Source organism: Cyprinus carpio, chromosome B1, assembly GCF_018340385.1.
Source record: "Cyprinus carpio isolate SPL01 chromosome B1, ASM1834038v1, whole genome shotgun sequence".
Classification (NCBI taxonomy): Eukaryota; Metazoa; Chordata; class Actinopteri; order Cypriniformes; family Cyprinidae; genus Cyprinus; species Cyprinus carpio.
This window is the reverse complement of record NC_056597.1, coordinates 34,249,327-34,269,888: the sequence shown is the minus strand read 5'-3', so window position 1 is coordinate 34,269,888 and position 20,562 is coordinate 34,249,327. Positions and strand designations below refer to the sequence as shown.

The 20,562-nt window shown below is 34.8% G+C and overlaps 1 protein-coding gene and 1 long non-coding RNA gene across 2 annotated transcripts; both read right to left on the bottom strand.

Moving 5' to 3' along the window:
- Positions 1-203: 203 nt before the first annotated feature.
- Positions 204-1,369, bottom strand: LOC122135958. Its single transcript, XR_006153814.1, has 4 exons — positions 1,272-1,369; positions 1,097-1,195; positions 939-991; positions 204-825 (listed from the first exon to the last, which is right to left on the bottom strand). It is a non-coding gene; the product is annotated as an uncharacterized LOC122135958 (long non-coding RNA).
- Positions 1,370-1,575: 206 nt separating this feature from the next.
- LOC122135805 (CMRF35-like molecule 7) lies at positions 1,576-4,085 on the bottom strand. The gene is made up of 4 exons (XM_042716068.1): positions 2,973-4,085; positions 2,537-2,857; positions 1,775-1,921; positions 1,576-1,661 (listed from the first exon to the last, which is right to left on the bottom strand). The coding sequence occupies exons 1-4, from the start codon at positions 3,010-3,012 to the stop codon at positions 1,576-1,578; spliced, it is 594 nt and encodes a 197-aa protein (XP_042572002.1). The 5' UTR covers positions 3,013-4,085.
- Positions 4,086-20,562: the final 16,477 nt, after the last annotated feature.

The following is a 20,562-nucleotide window of genomic DNA, read 5'->3' as shown; positions in this document are numbered from 1 at the left end:
CGTTTTTACCTTGGAAGAATTAAATTTGGTTTTATAGGATTATGTTGAATTTATGGTTTCCTTTTAATCTGCGATTAAGAGTATATGACTCGCCACCTTTTTTTTTTTTTTTTACAGCCATCTTTCGCATTACCTTTTGGCACGCCCCCTACCTTTCGTTTCACCAATGAGAAACCTTTCGGCTCGCCCCCACCTTTTGGCATGCCCATTGCTCCAGGCTGCAGTTACCCCTACTTGGGAAAATTAGTTACTGATGTGGTTTGATGCTAAAATAATAATGCTGTGTTGTCATAAAGAACAGTCATCTTTTATTTTGTTCACAAATACATGCCATGTTTTAAACATATTGAGAAAATTACATAAATCCCTTCAGCAGGTGCAATGGTTGTGTTTACTGAGCAAATAAATTAAAAACAGCAGATCGCTAACATATATTTACTGTAGTCACACAGCTGCATGCAATGACAGACATTAATGTAAAGACAGATAATTGTTGAAGGAACATCATTAAGACCGTCTGTGTCATTCAGACCCTCAGTGGATGATAATGACTGAAAGACGTGGACTTCTGCGATGTTAAAGTGTGAACGCTGTTGGAAGAATCAGAGGGGTTTATGGAAATTCTGGATTAGCATAGATTGTATTAGTAGAATCAGAAGGGTTTATGGGTAATTGTGGAGTAGCATAGATGGTATTAGTAGAATCAGAGGGGTTTGTGGGTAATTCTGGATTAGCATAGATTGCATTAGTAGAATCAGAGGGGTTTGTGGGTAATTGTCTGTGATTGTATTCAGTCTCCTCGTAATCACAATGATAATGAGAAGCCTGGGGAGAGAAAGAGCTTTTACATATTTAATAATAATTCAGTCTTTCAATAATCAGGTACTAGGTTTGATCAAAACAAACATCTGTTTTATAATCACATTAATTCTACCAACCGCGTCAATGTTTGCTGGTGTCCTTTGAGATCTTTTGAATGAGGAATGAGCGTCTGTCAAAAATAAACAGATGAACACAATTTTACACCCATGTGGATCATATCACATCTCAATGCATTTATTAAATTGTCTTTTAAAGAAAGTAAAAGGAGTTTTACTGTGCAACTGCCGTCTCCTCCAGAGAGTGATGATCACTATCAGAATCACAGTGAAGATCAGAAGCAGAAGCACAGACACACTGATGATCAGAGAAGAGCCTGCAAACACCAGAGATTCACTCAATCACTCTGAAGATCAAAACTGAGTGACTGACAGAAAACAGTGAGTCTGTACCTGTTATAGGAGACACAGATGAGACCAGTGGAGATTCTCCTGATGAGAAAGATAAAGATGATGATGATGATGATGTTGATGTTGATGTTGATGATGATGTAGATATTCTGTGACTGTTTGCACCTAAAACACAGTAAGATGGCGTGCTAGATATGTATATTTTCTCACTTACTGATATTTCACTTCCTGTTAAAAACGCTGATGTTTTTCACACATTACTGAACCGTCAGACATATTTCTTGACACCCAAAACCACAAACTGCCAACTTGAAATAAAAGCATCTAGAAATGCTGGTTTGTTTCATTAGTACTGACCTGTAACATTGATGAGGACTCGTGTGATGAAGCTCTTGTGTCCTTGATCAGACTGAACTCCACACCAGTATTCAGCTGAATGTTGTTGAGTCACATGACTGATGATTCCCGTCAGGAGCTGCTGCTCTCTGTCATCATACAGCTGCATCTGTCCCTCAGCGCTCCATCTTCTGCTCTCCTTCACAGACGTCTCTTCAGCACAGAGATCAGATTCCAGATCTCCTGCAGACAAAACTTCACATGAGCACTGTGGGATTGTGGGTATCTGCAGCTGATGTTCACAGATCCTCCTGCAGCAGCTGAGAGACTGATGCTCTTCTCACAACAATCAGCTGCTTGAGAGACAAATCAAGTTCACATTAAACAACAGATTCATCAGTTCAGCACAGAAACAAATGCATGAAACTGTAGTCTTCAGAAACTTTGACTGTAATCTTATATTCTCCAGAATCGTTCTCATTCAGTTCTCTGATAGACACACGTAAGAGACGAGCAGAATCTGTCATCATGAACAGAGAATCGGCCGTCATGTGTCCATTCTGCTGCTCTGTCAGTGTTTATTAGAGTAAAACACTGATCTGATCCAGTTTTACACACATCTATCAAAGGATTCTCTTCTAGTGTCTTATATTTGTAGTTTATAATGACATTTCCTCCTGAATATCCTCTCACAGCACTGATTTTTTCATCTATAAAACACAAATTCTAGGAATTTATCGCTCAGTATACACAAATCTGGTAATTTAAGTTGAAAATATCTGCTGCAGCATTTTGAATGCAAGTCAAAATCAACTATGATTGTAAATACTACATGAAAAGATAATATTTAGTTACTTAGAAGTTATTTATTATATGTTAGAGGATTACATCTGTGATCCACAGTAATCACAGTCAGTGTTGAGTGTGTGACGTTGATGATCATCATGGGTTTGAGAGTCTCAGTTACTCACCTGTTACAACTTTCAGCTTCACTTCAGTGTAGGAATCTACTTTTGCATAAATATCAGTCCCACAGTAATAAATGTCAGAATCCTGTTCTCTCAGATCTCTGATGGTCACCGTGAAAACTGCTGCTCTTGTGTCGTCATACAGAGAGAATCTTCCAGAATCAACCTGTTTATTTTTAGTATTAGTCCTGATTTGGTCTGTGCACTTTGACCACTGTCCTTTACAAAAATACTTTTTATTGTCTGTATATCGTCTATCATATCTGCATGTGATGCTGACTCCTCTTCCTGAATATCCTGTCACACTGATGGAGCTCAACACACCTACAACAAACCAGCATTAAAACACTTTAATATATTTATGAGACTACACAGAAATGAGATTTCTTCAACTTTTCAACATCAACATGAGCTGAAGTGAAAGAGTTCAGACTCTCACCAGGAATCATCAGCAGAGTGAAAGTCCAGATGATCTTCATTCTTCTCTCTTCTTCAGTGATCTTCTCTGTTGTTAGTAGATTCAGTTCTTCTGAAGCTCTCGATGTGTGTTCAGATGAGTTTTAGTGTTTCTTTCCTGGTCACATGTTTAACATGAACAGATGAACGTGACAGAGACGCCCAGTTCCTCTGAGAGAGAGAGAGAGAGAGAGAGAGAGAGAGAGAGAGAGAGACAGACAGACAGACAGACTCCGGACAGTGCCATCTCAAGGACACACATGTAAACAGTAGAAACTCTATGGTAACTATATAAGGATATGTTTCTGACTGATAAAAATGGCAAACTTTTATATGGTAAAGTTTTCACTTTTGATAATTGTCCAAACATCATATTAAAATCTAGACAAATTTAAGACTTACTTTACACATTAAATACATAAGTGAAACAAATATATAAATCAGCCTTTTACTCCTTTGAGGCAAGGCAAGGGAAGTTTATTTATATAGCGCATTTCACACACAATGGTAATTCAACATACTTTACATAAAATAAAGTAAAATAATCATAAAAAAAATAATCACAACAAAAAAAACAAGAAATGTTAAGAATCAATGAATCTGGTCTCCACAGGGACATCAGGAGACACATATCAAACACAGCAGATCAAAACCTAAGTGAAACAAATAAAGGAGAAATGACAGTGTTGAGGATTGAGAGTCCAGCGGCACCCTCTAGTGTTCAGATGATGTTCAGCACCACGGACAGCGACTCAGATTCAACAAAAACACAATCACTGTCTGTCCAGATGATGACATTACACCTCATAAAACATGATGCACAATAACTGACCTTCAGGATCTGTGTAACTGAAACATAAATCAAATCATAATGCAGTTTATGTGGACAGATCTGAGCTGCTGCTGAGTTTGTAAGAACAAGAGCATTAGTTACTGATGTGATTTCATGTTAAAATAATAAAGAACAATCATCCTTTTTTTATTCATAGTTATATACAACAAAACACATAAAACACATTACTGCACATACAATGTTAAGCAAAATGAGAAAACATTACATAAATCCCTTCAGCAGGTGCAACGGTGGGTGTTTACTGAGCAAATAACAAACTGAAACAGTCGATCAATAACATGTACAGTATTTACTGTAATCACTGGCTCATAACAGCATGCAATGATAGACATCAATGTGAAGACAGATAATTGTTGAAGGAACAACATCAGAAGCGTCTGTGTCATTCAGACCATCAGTGGAGGATGATGATGATGATGGAGCAACTAATCAGAGGGGTTTGTGGGTAATTGTGGAGTAGCATAGACTGTTTTAGTAGAATCAGAGGGGGTTGTGGGTAATTGTGGAGTAGCATAGACTGTTTTAGTAGAATCAGAGGGGGTTGTGGGTAATTGTGGAGTAGCATAGACTGTTTTAGTAGAATCAGAGGGGGTTGTGGGTAATTGTGAAGTAGCGTAGACTGTTTTAGTAGAATCAGAGGGGGTTGTGGGTAATTGTGAAGTAGCATAGACTGTTTTAGTAGAATCAGAGGGGGTTGTGGGTAATTGTGAAGTAGCATAGACTGTTTTAATAGAATCAGAGGGGTTTGTGGGTATTTGGGCCGTAGCGTAGACTGTTTTAGTTCCTGTATCTGGATCAGTGTGAGGTCTGGTGTCTGTGACCCTGCAATTTCTTCATAAATGAAGCCGGTTTGAGGAACCTGTGAAAAGAATGAGAAACTATTCACAGCTCTCGAGAAGACGTCGCAGCAGGATTATGATCATATTCATGCAAACACATTATTATCAAACACACTCATTTTACAAACCGTTTCACTGTTTCCTGTTCCGGGTTTGGGCATTTTAGAGGCTGAATTAGGGTCTGTAAGACAAATATTATACTACATTAAATATAATAATCTTTCACATACATGCCCAACATTTTAGATTTTTAAAATTTATTATAAAATATATATTGTTGTATATATATTTGTTCCAGTTTGTTTGGGAAAAACTTGTCATCCACTTTCTATTACTCAGATGGCATTTTATTTCACATACATTTACAAAAAAAAAATAAAAATAAATAAATAATAATAATAATAATAAAATAATAATAAACAAATAAATAAAATAAAATAAAATATACTCAAAGAAGATTCACTGTTTGGATTTCAAGACAAAATACCACATGGAAAGAATATATTAAATATAATATTTTCACTTAACATAACAGACTTTAAAGCAAACACACAATTATTTTGAAATTACTCCGCACATCACTTCACAGTGCATTTGTGAGCACTTTATTTTACAGTACACACTATGTACTTTTTGTAGTAATTACAATAACTGGGTAATAGTAACTTGACACTAACCCTAAATCTAGCCTTAACCCATGCAGTTACTGTATATTACTGGGTATGTTCTTGGCTAAGTACACACATGGACTGTAAAATAAAGGGCAACTGTGCATTGTCTTGTTTTGACCAGCAGGGGGAAACAACATCTTTTCATCTACTCATTATTTCTCAGACAGCCATGCAATTGACTTGCACTATTCTGATAAATAAATTAGTAAGACAAACCTGTAAAATGGTAACAAATTGCATGCAAAGAAAGCTGTCGAACTAGTTCAACACAAAAAAGGAAAGAGTTTGACCTTGAGTTTTACGCCTCATGCAGTAAATCACTGTGAATGATACGAGTCCAATGATGATCAGAACCGCAGCCACAGACAGACCGATGGTCAGAGACGAACCTGAGAAAACACCAGATCAAAACACCAGCTGAGAAACACGATGTCATTATCATATCCAGTGACTCTATTTAACCAATTATTAATTATTAAACCCAGCTTGGGAAACTCTGGTTTTATGGAATGCATAACAAAGCAAAAACTGATTTTCTTGCTTTGTATTTTTGTCTTATTTTCTAGTATAAATATCTACACAGCAAAATCCCCAGTGTTAATTTAACACTCTGAGTGTGGACTCATATAAACACTGAAGTAGTGTTAAAAGTAACACTGAAGCAGTGTTGAAGTTAATAAGATAATTAGGTGATTAATTGAGTGATGATTGACCATTATTGAAGACACCTGATGTTAACAAGCAGAATCACCAAAGAAGAAAATCTCAATTTGCTTGTCACCATTATAGTGGTCAGTGTTTGCTTTAGTTGGGATCTTGACCCTTGACTTTTTAACATTACATTTTGTTTGGCTGATATAACTGAGTTATAACAGACAGATAAGCGAGTGAAAGTCATCAGGTGGTGATGATTATGTTTTTAAGTAATCGTTATTTTGACCTGAATCACTGAATTCATTCAGAGACTTTTCTCTGAGTTATGTATCCTTGATTGAATATAACAACTTTCATTCCACAGTGGAAAGAGTCTGTGTTTACTATACATTTTGTAAGGGTCCCTTGCAAACTGTTCTGATTTTAAAACGTTTGTTGTTTTAGGCACACACAGACATCAAGAATCAGTGTATGAATCTCAACAACGGTGACAAACAGCATATTCAGATAAACAGATCAACTCTGAACATCACAAAACTACATACTAAAAAGTAAAATAAAAACGGCAAAAATTATGGGTTTTTATTGGTTATAACATGCTTTTTTGATGGTCACCATTGTTGTGATGCTCACGCTGATTCTTGATGTCTGTGTGTCTAAATAAATAACTCTTTATTTATGTAGAAGTAACTTTTAAAAACATCTATCTGATTAGGACAAAAATGAAAGATGTTGTATTTTTTTTCACCTAGTTCATGTAATCAATAAAGAAAACAGGTATTCAGGTCACTACATGACAATTAGTCCAAATCATAATAAATACCACATGATCACATTTCCTCTGGTTTGTCTGTCTGTTATAACTCAGTTATCACAGCCACACAAAACCTAAAGTTAAATACTTAAGGGTCAAGATCCCAACTAAAGCAAACACTGACCACTATAATGGTGACACACAAATTGTGATTTTCTTCTTTGGTGATTCTGCTTGTTAACATCAGGTTTATTCAATAACGGTCAATCATCACTCAATTAATCACCTAATTATCTCATTAACTTCAACACTGCTTCAGTGCTACTTTTAACACTACTTCAGTGTTTATATGAGTCCACACTCAGAGTGTTAAATTAACACTGGGGATTTTGCTGTGTATACATAATTCTTAGAATTGTGCTGCAGATAAAATTGTCAATTTATCAATGTTTAATTTGAATTGCATGCTTTATTAACAGAGACATTGTGAGTTGTAGACCATAACATTACAACTCCTTTAAACTACTTAAAATTAAAAAATACAGTATATCAATCAATCAAATAAAAATGTAATTAATTAGGCCTACCTTCCCTCACATCTTGTGATGGGCAGGTTGCTGTGACTGCTGTGGTTGCTGTAACAAAGTGTTTCATGTTAAATCACAATATTATTGTTATTATTATTATTAATACTACTATTATTATTCAGTCACAACTCTTTTAAACTACTTAACATTGAAAAATACAGTATATCAATCAATCAAATAAAAAAGTAATAATTAATTAGGCCTACCTTCCCTATCATCTTGTGATGGGTCATTTGCTTACTCAAACGGTTTGAGTTAACCCAACTTCTCATGTTTTTAAGGATATTTGTTTACATAAAAGGTTTGAGTTACGTTACTTGTCGGGTTTTACAGTGTGTTAGTTTCAAAACTTAAAAGGTTTAAGGCAATCGGTTTCTTCAAACGGTTTGAGTAAACCTAACTTGTCAGGTTTTTAAGGATATCTGTTTACTCAAACGGTTTGAGTTAAGTTACTTGTCGGGTTTTACAGTGTATATTAACTATGGCAACTGAATGTCATTTGAGCTCTTACTGCAGGTATATATCTTCAGTTGCTCTGAACTTACTGTTGATTAATAAAGTCTATCTTATACAGTAAAATCCCCAGTGTTAAATTAACACTCCCAGTGTTTATATAATCCACACTCAGAGTGTTAAAAAAGTAACACTGAAGCAGTATTAAAGTTAAAGAGGTTAATTAGTTTAGTAACTGAGTGATGATTGAGCATTATTGAAGAACATCTGCTATTAACAAACTGAATCACTGGAAGAAAGAGGAACAAGAACAGAAAAAAAGAGACGAGCAGAAATACAAGAACTACGACTGACTTCAGCCGCATCCTTAGATGAAATCAACACAAGATAGAAGGAATTAAATCTGTCTTGATCTGAGTAGTTGGTTATTAAACAACTCCACAAACAGCATCACCAGCTTCACGCACACTGTAAAAAGTGATACTCTATATTTACTCAATAAATTGTGGCAACAGATTACAAGCAATATTATTAAGTAAATTTAACACATTAGAATTAATTAGAATTAATCAAATGAGATACTTACAAGCAATCATTCAAATTAGTAAAATAAAATGAAAAAAATAAGTAAAATGTATACAAAAATATTGGTTTTGTTGGACAAAAAACGAGAAGCACCTGGCTGCAGCCTGCATATAGAGGCGGGGTTGCACATGTTAACCCGCCCCATACCTACTCTGATTGGTTCGATCGTCTTTCATAGGCATACATGATAGGAAATGTGTGCGTAGTTGGTGCACTGTAAAAAAATGATTCACTTTATTTACTCAATAAAATTGTTTAATTTTATATCCAATATTATTAATTAAATTTAACACATTAGAATTAATTTAGAAATAATCAAATTAGATGCTTACAAGCAACCATTCAAAATGAGTAGAAGAACATGAAAAAATTAAGTAAAATTTACACAAAAATATTGATTTCATTGAGAGAAAAAAAAACAAAACAAACAACAACAACAAAAAACACTATGCTAAAGAATGCTATGTTATACATGTCAGGCCAGTAGTTGGTGATCATGAAGACACCCAGTGTGAAACATTATATGCATGCACATGATGTCAGCCTTTTTACAAATTCACCATTTTTGTTGCTTATATAGGAATATGATACAGGCATCATGTTCAAAAGCTTGTGTCTTAAGGCCCCCAAAACAGAGTTATTGAAGACACCTAAAGTTCACAAACAGAATCACTGAAGGAGGAAAAGGGGTAAATTTATAGGGTAGACCATTATAGTGGTCAGTGTTTGCTTTAGTTGGTCTCTTGACCCTTAGCTTTTTAATTCCTATTACATTTTTGTATGCTGTTGGGAAACTGAATTATAACAGCTAGAAATGCTCAGAGTAAAGAAGATCAGTGGTGTTGGTTCTGATTTTACATAATCATTGTTTGGCCTGAGTGTTGCAAGTAGAGCTTGTGGTATTGCAGCCCCTGTAATTCAACAATAGAATACCCAAAATTTCTGTAAAACCCAGAGTTTAAGAATTCTGATTAAAAAAAAAAATTGTTGTGGGAGAGGGAAGACTTATTTTAGGCACACAGTGACATCAAGAACCAGCGTATGAATCTCTCAAGAATGGTGACAAACAGAATATTCAGATTAACAGATGAACTGTAAGCATCACAAAACAAGCCACTAAAAATTGAGTTTTGATTGGTGGCACCCAGAATGCAGTGCAACATGCTTTTGATGGTCACCATTGTTGAGGTTCTCAGCCTGATTCTTGATGTCTGTGTGCCTAAATGAAAAAAAAATAAAAAATCTTTTTTTTAATGTTGTGATCAGAAGTGCTTCTAGGAATCTATTTTGATTATGCTGAAAATACCAGACCTTACACACTTGTTCATCCAAAGGACGCCTCGTTGCTGATAAAGATACAACCAACTCAGAAATCTAGATCAAATGACGTCAAAACAACCAACCCCATCTGAATCTTATTCTTCTTTGGCTTGTCTAACTGCTTTACTTACAATTAAAGCAACCAAAAATTTGTTTACAAAGTTTAAGGGTCAGAGCTCAACTAAAAGCAAACACTGACCACCGTAATGGTAACCCAAAATGTAGATTATTCTACTTCAGTGATTCTGTTTGTTAAGCATCAGGTGTCTTCAATAACTCTGTTTTGGGGGCTTGAAAACATAAGCTTTTGAACACAATGCCTGTGTCATCTCCATGTACGCAACAAAAACATGAATTTGTGCAATTACATTTTTGCTCTGTGTGTTTCTTAATCACCAAATACTGGCACCTGGTATGCATAACATAGTATTCTTAGCATAGTGTTTTGTTTTTCTTTCTCAAAGAATTTTTTTTTTTTAAACTTTACTTTTTTTTTTTTTGCTATTTGGACTCATTTTGAATGGTAATTTACTAAACATTTCATTTGATTTAATTCTAATGAATTCTTATGTGTTAAATTTAATCAATAATATTGCTTGGTAATCTGTTGCCACAATTTTATTAAGTAAATATAGTGTATTATTTTTAACAGTGTACACCAACTACGCACACTTTTCCTATCATGTATGCCTATGAAAGATGATTGAACCAATCAGAGTAGGTATGGGGCGGGTTACATGTGCAACCCACCTCTATATGCAGGCTGCAGCCAGGTGCTTCTCGTTTTTTGTCCAAACAAAACCAAGTATTATTTTGTATACCTTTTACTTATTTTTTTCATGTAATTTTACTCATTTGAATGATTGCTTGTAAGTATCTCATTTGATTAATTCTAATTAATTCATAATGTGTTAAATTTAATTAATAATATTGCTTGTCAAATCTGTTGCCACAATTTTATTGAGTCAACTATAGAGTATCACTTTTTAACAGTGTGTACACTGTTAAAAATCCTAACCCTATATTTTACTTAATAAATTTGTGGCAACAGATTACAAGCAATATTATTAATTAAATTTAACACATAAGAATTCATAGAACTGAAATCAAAATGAAATTTTCGGAAATTACCATTTCAAAATGAGGTCAATCAGCACAAAAAAATAAAGTAAAGTTTAAAAAAAAAAAATTCTTTGAGAAAGAAAAACAAAAAACACTATGCTAATGAATACTATGTTATGCATACCAGGCCAGTACGTAGTTGGGTGATTAAGAAACACAGCGCAAAAATGTAATTCACAAATTCATGTTTTTGTTGCTTACATGGAGATGATACAGGCATTGTGTTCAAAAGCTTATGGTTTTCAAGCCCCCAAAACAGAGTTATCTGAAGACACATGATGTTAACAAAACAGAATCACTGAAGTAGAATAATCTACATTTGGTTTACCATTACGGTGGTCAGTGTCGTTGCTTTAGTTGAGGCTCTTGACCCTTAAACTTTTAAACAAATTTTTTTTGGTTTAAATTGTAATACAGCAGTTAGACAAGCCAAAGAAGAATAAGATCAGGTGGTGTTGTTGTTTGTTTGACATCATTTGGATCTAGATTTCTGAGTTGGGTGTATCTTATCAGCAACAGGCGTTCCTTTGGCTGAACAGTGTAAGGTCTGGTATTTTCAGTATAATCAGATAGATTCTTTAGAAGCAACTTCTGATCACAACATTAAAAAAAAAGATTTTTTTTTTCATTTAGGCACACAGACATCAAGAATCAGGCTGGCACCTCAACAATGGTGGGCCATCAAAAAGCATGTTGCGCTGCATTCGGGTGCCACCAATCAAAACTCAATTTTTAGTAGCTGTTTGTGATGCTTACAGGTCATCTGTTAATCTGAATATGCTGTTTGTCACCATTCTTGAGATTCATACGCTGGTTCTTGATGTCACTGTGTGCCTAAAATAAGTCTTCCCTCCCCACGACAATTTTTTTTCTAACTCAGAAATTCTTAACACTCTGGATTTTAAACAGAAAAATTTTGGGTATTCTATTGTTGGATTTACAGGGGCTGCAATATTGCAATGCTAATTAAACTCCAGAGAAACAAGCTCTACTTGTAAACACTCCGAGCCAAACAACGCTTATGTAAAATCATAACCAACAACCACCTGTGATCTTCTGTACTCTTATGCATGTCTAGCTGTTACAATTCAGTTCCAACAGCCATACCCAAATGTAATATTAAAAAAAGTCAAGGGTCAAGAGCCAAACTAAAGCAAACCCTGACCACTATACTGTGTTAACCCTATAAATTTACCCCTTTTCCCCTCCTTCGAGTGATTCTGTTTGTGAACTTTAGGTGTCTCTCAATATAACTCTGTTTTTGGGGGCCTTAAGACACAAGCTTTTGCAGCATGATGCCTGTTATCATACTCTATATTAGCAACAAAAAATGTGAATTTGTAAAAAAGGTCTGACCATCATGTGCATGCATATACGGTTTTCACTGGGTGTTTTCATGAGTCGCCAACTAACTGGCCTGACATGTATAACAGCATTCTTTAGCATAGTGTTTTTGGTTGTTGTTGTTGTTTGTTGTTGTTTTGTGGGTGGGGAGGGGGGTTTCTCTCAATGAACTCAATATTTTTGTGGTAAATTTTACTTAATTTTTCATGTTCTTCTACTCATTTTGAAATGGTTGCTTGTAAGCATCTAATTTGAATTATTTCGTAATTAATTCTTAATGTGTTAAATTTCATTAATATTATTGGGATGTAAAACTTTAAAAACAATTTTTATTGAGTAAAAAAGTGAATCATTTTTTACAGTTGCATTACTAACAAGACTGACTTTAGATGTTGATGATTTAGTTATGTTTTAGGTTATGCTCTTGACCCTTGAGTTAAAAAAACATGATAATTTATTTGGTGGCCGTTAGTAAACTGTGTGCTTGTTTATAATTGTTTGTTATGAAAAAAAAAAAAAAAAAAAAAAACCTTTGGTGCCAATTTACTTTTTCAAAGTCTTTCAGATTTCCATCTTAAAAACTTCTGGAACAAGCTTTATATGAAGTATTAAACCAATCAGTGGTTATTGCTCTGAATGCCAATTATGTTACTAAAAGCCCTAAATGCGGATGAATTTTTTTTTTTTTCATTGAAAAATAACCATCAAACACCACAGTGGTTTTTACTGTGGCATAATGAATGCACTTTTGACTAGGAAAATTGACTACTGAGAAAACATGTTTTAACTGTATAAGTTATTTTGCCAAATTAACACAAAATCACAGCATTGATGATGTGTTCCTGTTTAAAAATGGGTCTAATGAACATTGGGTTACTCACCCGAGTATAATTTGGTCAGGTCCGCTCTCCGCTTCAGTGCAGAGAACTCTTATTTATTGATTTATCACCTCCATTCTTCACAGGAATCCTGTTTTCTTTTGATCTCTGAATGGTCAAATTGAAACACTGCTGTTCTTTTGTTTTTATTCACAGAAAGAGAATTTCCAGAATCAACACTTCATCTTTTAGAATTAGTCCTGGCTTGGTTGTGTGCACTCTGACCACAGTACTTCCACAAAAATACATTTCTTTTGTTTTGGTCATTGCTTATCAATATGTTGCATGATGTATTGTTCAACTTTATGCAATGATTGTCCAGCAAAAACTGACTGAGGTCATGGTACCGTACAAACACCAAACCAAAATAAAAGTGAACCTTAACAAATTTCTCATGAAGTTTTAAATGAGATCAACATTCAAGACTCTTACGAAAGAATCATCAGCAGAGTGAAAGTCCAGATGATCTTCATTCTTCTCTCTTCTTCAGTGATCTTCTCTGTTGTTAGTAGATTCAGTTCTTCTGAAGTTCTTGATGTGTTTTCAGGTGAGCCTTCTGTCATGAATGTGATGAGATGCAGACTTCCTCCTTTATATTAACCAAACAAACAAACAAAAAAAAGAACAAACTGTACAGAAGAAAGCCAAACACAGAACTGCTGACATATTTATGTTTTCCTGTGCGCTCCACACCTCATGAGTTTTCCCCTTTGTTTCCCTGAGGCCTTTGAATAAAAAAAAAAAAATAGGAAAAAAAAACCTAAAGTTCAGTAATGAAATGAAGAAGTAAGTCAACACCTTTCTCATCACCTTCACTTTCTGTCCCTTCTCTCCTTTATATTCAAATAGCTTTAATTTCCACATTCAGTTCTTCAGAAACAACTGAATACAGAAAAAACACACTACACTTTAAAATATTGATAATATTTAATAAAAATATTGGTTAATCACTTAATTAAATACAATGATTAACAGTACAATTAAAATATTCTGTTACATTTATGCATAATAATGTTTTATTCAGATAATTTTGAGTTCTGGTTTGATTGCGATAATATTTGTGTCTTAGTGATAAATGTCTGTTATAAACTGTGTTTATGGCGGGTTATGGGTCCAAAGTTGATTAATGGCGGTTTCTGTCAGCCATAATCAACTAGCCTGACATTAAAAATGTTTAAAAAAAAATGCTCAAATCATGTTGGTTTGAAACATGTGTGAACTGTATTTTATTTTTTTAACTTTATAAGATTGAACAATACTGTGACAACCATGAACATATGGATATGAGAAACAGCTTGGGTTTGAAATATTTTATTATCTTAAACAGTCAGCACCCATATTTGAATTTTCTTAACAGTTCTTTCATAACTTACAGCTCAGCATGGTTCTTCTTTGTGCTGTAGTATCAATATTCAATAAGAGAATGGACATGGGATTGGATTGAGAAAATAAGAGAATGTTTGTTCTTATCAATCTGTACTACAACATACCACATTCTTTTATCTGTTTGAACTTTTTTGCTATAAACAAGTTCCAAAGCATTATATTGTTATTGCATGTTTAAAAAAAAAAAAAAAACCTTTACTGGTTCAAAGAGCTCCAACTAAAGTTAAACACTGATCTCCATCATGGTAGTGAAAAGAAAACACCTAAACCGCTCTTAACTCTCAATAAGGATCTTCTGTAGGGGGGGGGGGGGGGGGGACCATCTGACAGAAATATGTCAGTCTGGTTAGTATTGTGAAGTTGTATTAATCAGATCTTGAGAGATTTGATGAATAATTTTATTTCAGTTGATTTCACTCTAAAGCTGTGTCAGTTGTAGTTCTTGTGTTTCGCTTTCTTCAGTGATTCCCTGTTTGGTTAATAGCAGCTGCTTCATCACTAATGCCTCAATCATCAATTAATCACAGAATTATCTCATTAACTTTCACTGATTCAGTGTTACTCTAACACTCTGTAGTGTGGCACCACTTATCAACCAGTTTTCGTTTTAAAAACTGAGGATTTTGGTTGTGGGGTTTAAAGGGGTTAAAGATTTAAGATGAAGAAAAAACAAGTACAACCCCGCGCAGCTAGGCATGGGGTGGGGAGACAAGTGGCAGCCCCACCCCAGTGTGCCAGCCCCCACCTCAATCTGCAGGCTGCTGCAGCCAGGGTGCTTCCTCACAAAAAAAACAGCATGAAGCATAATTTAACAGTAATAAACTGTAATTAATTTACAGGAAACAAAACGTGTAGAAAAACAGGTTATTTACAGGCAGTTTGTTGCTGTAACTTAATGGTTGCCCAGCACAAAAGTGTTTTGTTCTACGTTTGTTGCCGTTAAGACAAGGAAAAAAATGACAATTATACTGATTTAACCAAAGGAAAAAAAAAGTAATTTTGACCTAAAAATATTGTGAAGCATCCCATAGAAAAAAAATTACGCAAAGTCATCCACTGATGATGAGAGTAAATACTGAACTCAATTGTATTAATGTGTGATTGCACAAGAGAGATCTGTTAATGTAGTTTTGTGGTTCACCATTGTGCTGGAGACGTTAGAGCCTGTGCTTGCACTCAATGAATGCAGCCACAAATGCTGATTTTCTGCCTGCTTTATATAACAGATCGTTAAATGTGGCTGAGTTGTTGTGATACAGTGATGATCTCTGTGTTAAGTACTTCAGCACATACATGTGGTGCTATTAGCTGTACAATTGAACTACAGTGATTTGAGGTGTTTTAAAAGACATGCATTTAGTTTACTTTACTACTACAGTAATTCTCGTTTGCAGTTTTATATTAAGAAATTTCCTTCTTCTCACTTGGACTTCAAATGAATAAATTCATAGTACTAACATTGTAGGAAATGATATTTTTTAATCTCGACTGTTTTTGCATCAGTGGGATGGAGTTAGTTGCCATGGTATAAATTTAAACGGTAAAATCTGTAAACAAAAATAACGTGTAAATGAATGGTTTGGGAGAGCTGTTAAAATTAACAGTACTTTTTACCTGGCACCCCCGGCTGCCGTTAAATTACTGGTAGTTAACGTCAATTTTTTTTACAGTGCAGCGCCATTAATACCGTTAATTTTACAGTGCACTTTTTACATGGAGTTTTTTAACATGTGAACCTTGAACCGACTTTTTGGCTGGAATTTCAAAACTGGCTTTCATTCCAAACATATATTCAATCCAGCCGTTGACTGTGGTCTCAATTAAGGTTGGAGTATTGTTGAAGGAAAATGATCCTCGACTTCTTGATATACGTAATGACTTTGTGCCAAATACGATATTCTAGAATTTAAGTTTTTAAAGGTTAAACCTCACTTCAGCGGATGGAAGAATGAACTAAAGATATTTGCAAAGTCTCTTCATTACATGATGGACAGGAACACAGAGAAACTCTTATACGCTTTGAACTTGTTTTTGCTGTTAGAATAAGACCCTCATCCTTCTTTTTTTTCTTTCCCTGTTTTATTCTTTTTTTTTTTTTTTTTTTATTATTGTTTTTTTTTTTTTTTTTTTTTTTTTTTTTAATCTTTTTTTTTTCTATTTAGCTGTAATAATTTGTGTTCAGTTGTTGAAATGTGCCGTAAAGATTTGTAATTGAACTTGATACCTTAATTTAAAAAAGAAAAAGAAAAAAAAAAAAAACATCGGCCAGACACATTGATCTATATATGACTATATATGGTGTATATATGTTTTATAGATCAGTGGCTAGACATCAACATTGCTCGCGATATTAAAGAAATTTATAAATCCAGTGTGTTTATTAATCCTTTTGTGAGTAATTTCACGCAAGCCCTGTACGTTTTTCTTACACTGCACGTTACAACAGCGTCAGTTCACCATTTTAGCGATGCTGAGATAAAATGACCTGAGTTTACGTTTGAAGAGCTCACAGCGAGAGACATTTATTTTGTTTGGATTTTGTAGCTTGGCTTTTTTCTTAGTTATTTTTCTTCATTGGTCAAAGGAGTTTACTGTGTTGGCCAATCAGCGGTAAATAAACATTTACGTAATTTCTTTTAGACCAGAAAAGGTAGCGGCGATAAGGCGTGAGGTAATTATTCAACATACGTTAATCTATGCTTTATATACCACAAATATGTATATTAAGATAAGTTTGTTACAATACGATCATAATTTTCATTGGCGTTATATCTTGAAGCTTTAGTAATTGGTTTATTGTTGTTGACAGACATACTGTATGTACAGTCAGGGGCGGGTCTAGAGCATTTTAAATGGGGTGGCCAGTCTGGGGCACTGGCTGAAAAGAGGGGTGGCCGGGGTTTGCGGCACGATGTATGTTAAAATACATTGTGTATACACTCACTAAACAAAAGAGTGACAGCTTTTTTAGTGGTAATGAACACTCTTTTGCAAGCTTTCTAGTCTATGATCCATTTTAAAATGTATAACTTTGTTTTTCAGCCACACACACGTTGCAAAGGTTTCGGGAATGACATCTGCATATTTATGTGGGATTCACTCTCGAAGTAGCAGTGATTGGACACAATGATGACCAAAGCAATAGACGGGAGAAAATATGTGAAAATGGGCATTAAGACTATAACTTTAATTAGCTATATTTGATTTATAGATCTAATACAGATTTAAACTGCTGTTTCTGTCAATGCTCCAGTGAAAAATACCACAAACCATACCATAAATAAATCCATGTAAGATTTTATATGGTCACATTATGTAATGATATATATAAATGTTTAATGTTTTTAAACATTTATATATTACATAATTTTAACACCTAAATGTTTCAGAAGAGTATAGGGTTTATATGTGATATTTAAATAAGAAATCAACGATTGTTGTGTTTTTCATATGTATATATATATAAAAAAAGTTATACGATTTCCTGAACCTGTTCTGCACATTGTAGAGATGTCCAAGAAAATCCTTAGCCCGGACGGTCAAATTTTGAACCTCATATCGACGTCCAAAGGGAGGTCAGAGTTTGACGTCCAGATATGAACTGATTTAACACGCCGAGTAGACGCCCAGATATGGTCCAGACCGACCCGCGCAATTTAGACTCTGATCTGCACGCCGTAGATCGTCTCATGTTTGTTGGGTAGAGCACCCTCGCTAATTTTAGAAGCACCCTCAGTGATTATTTCTGGAACCTGGTTAATACGCTTTTATTGGGAAACTATATACAAAAACAACAAAATACAAATGCACTTAATAAAACAATTGAATAAATGCATATTTATAAGTTAAGCACTTAAAGGGTTAGTTCAGCCAAAAATGGAAATTAATGTCATTAATGACATAATTTTAATTTTTGGCTGAACTAACCCTTTAACTAAAATAAGTAGGCTATTAATAAAATAAATAACTAGTGAAGGCTGACTATAATCAGCTTGCTTCCATTTAATGAGATAAGCCTACTCCCTCATCTGAATTAGAAAAAAGCACTTCTAGTCTTCAGTGATGCAAGAATGTTTGAGCCTACACGCAATCTCTGAGCAAAAGCAGAGCCAATTCTCATAGAAGAACAATGTATATTTAAAAGCACACATCCAGTTTTGTGTGTGAGTGAAGGAAAATCCACTTGCGAGTGGAGATTCGATGGCTCAGCGCATTACATGGATCAAACAGAACATTATGCGCTCTCGAATGTCAAATATCACACTATAGAAACCAGCCTAAAATTAAGTATAAAGAGGAGAAGAAAGCCGCCCTAGGCAGCTACACATGCCAGGATCCGCCACTGCCTGATGCAGTTAGAAATTTACTAAAAACAATCTATAGCAAGACATCTGGTGGGGGCTACCTGGGGTGGCCAGACAACTTTCGGGGGGGCCGGTGCCACCCCTGGCCACCACGTAGACACGCCTCTGTGTACAGTGAGACAAAACCATGAGCGCATCTGCATCGAAGCTCTCAGAGCTGATAGTTTATATCTGCGTCCTTTTTGTGCAATACAGTACAGAATACATCCTGTAAGTATAATATTTATTTACCACCTCTGCTATTACAACTGTACTAAGATCAATCTTAAATCGTATGAAGACGATTAGACAAAATAATAATAATAAAAAACTAATTTAGAGTTTGTTTCTACCTTTCTGCTAGGTATCCAATAATGCAGAGTATATTCAACACACTGGTTGTGAAGAACCATTTCCAGAGAAATATAAAGGGAAATGACTGTGTAAGTTACATTGTTTTTAGTCCATTGGTTTATCTCTATCAAATATAATCACACACACGATATTGTAGGTAACAATATATTGTAATCTTTATTTGCTGGAAAATGACAATCAGTTTGTGTTTTAAGCACACCTGACACATCCCTAAACCGGAAATTTAAAGCAGAACGTGCTCCAACTCAGCAGGTTATTGTAACATATGTAAGCACACTGCCATATGTAATTTATTTTGCACTGTTAATCAATTTTACATTTTCGCTTCAATGTAAGGAAGATACTGTACTACAGATATTATAAATCTTTTTTTGTATGTAATCCACTTTTTCACTGCCTGACCATCATCTTAATGTTTATGCAGTTCAATGTTTTTATTATTTTTATATCTAAGCACCTTGTTCAATAAGTATTTAGATGTTTCGCATATCTGTCATGGTCTAAGCATTATCTGTTTCTGTTGTTCTGATGAAGGAAACTTGTGTTGGGGAGGATTCAGTGTCTGTTGAGGCCTGCGTGAATGTGCTACAAAGTGAGTATCAGAAAACACATCCAGACACACCTCGACTGTCAAAGACCACACGCAGGCTGAACATTCTCCTGGAGACGGCTGAGAAAGCACGGAAGGAATGTCTGGAGGATGTACTCAAACACACCCATACTTAAGGAACACCTGCTTGGAGTGAGGTATAGTAAAATCAAATCATCAACTGTAAAATATCTTGTTTCAAATCTTTTACATGTAATATTTTATTCTTCTGTACCCTTTTAAGTCCATCTGTTAAAAAATTTAAAACAATAGTTTTTAGAAAACACAATGTAAGATTTATCAGTAAACAAGAACATGAAATGCATCATATATTGTGACCCTTATACATTAGCTTCTAATAGTTTTTGCAGTTCTGTACTGTATGTAGCTACACTGTCTGAGCCAAAGAGGACGGAACAGAATCTGATGAATTTGAAAAGCGTTTCTTTTTTTTTTTTATTATTATTATCTTTTATTTCATTTTTTCATGTAGGGGGACCCTGCTACACTCTTTCCTACCATACATTGCTGATGGATACTGACTGTAAATGGCGCATCATAGGAGGAGGGGAGGCTCAGTGTGGTGACAGAAGATGCTGGAGTGTAGACGTGTGCCAAAGTGCACCAGCCTTGATGAAGCCTTCATAACAGCCTTCTGGATGTATTTTGTATTCAATATTGCATATCCAACACACACTAGAGAAAGACAATGACTTTCCTTCAGAGGCACATTCTCTCAACATTAGAAGATGGAGACAAGCACTGCCAGTAACTTTTACTCTGAATGATCAGCCTTTTGTATTAGATCCTCATGCATCCA

Bases quoted from the DNA above. Each gene is read 5' to 3' on its own strand.
- LOC122135805 (XM_042716068.1), bottom strand. From the start codon at position 3,012: ATGAAGATCATCTGGACTTTCACTCTGCTGATGATTCCTG. The intron at 2,858-2,972 runs GTGAGAGTCTGA...GGTTTGTTGTAG, and splicing joins CACTCTGCTGATGATTCCTG to GTGTGTTGAGCTCCATCAGT. The intron at 1,922-2,536 runs GTGAGTAACTGA...TTGTCTCTCAAG, and splicing joins GAAGCTGAAAGTTGTAACAG to CAGCTGATTGTTGTGAGAAG.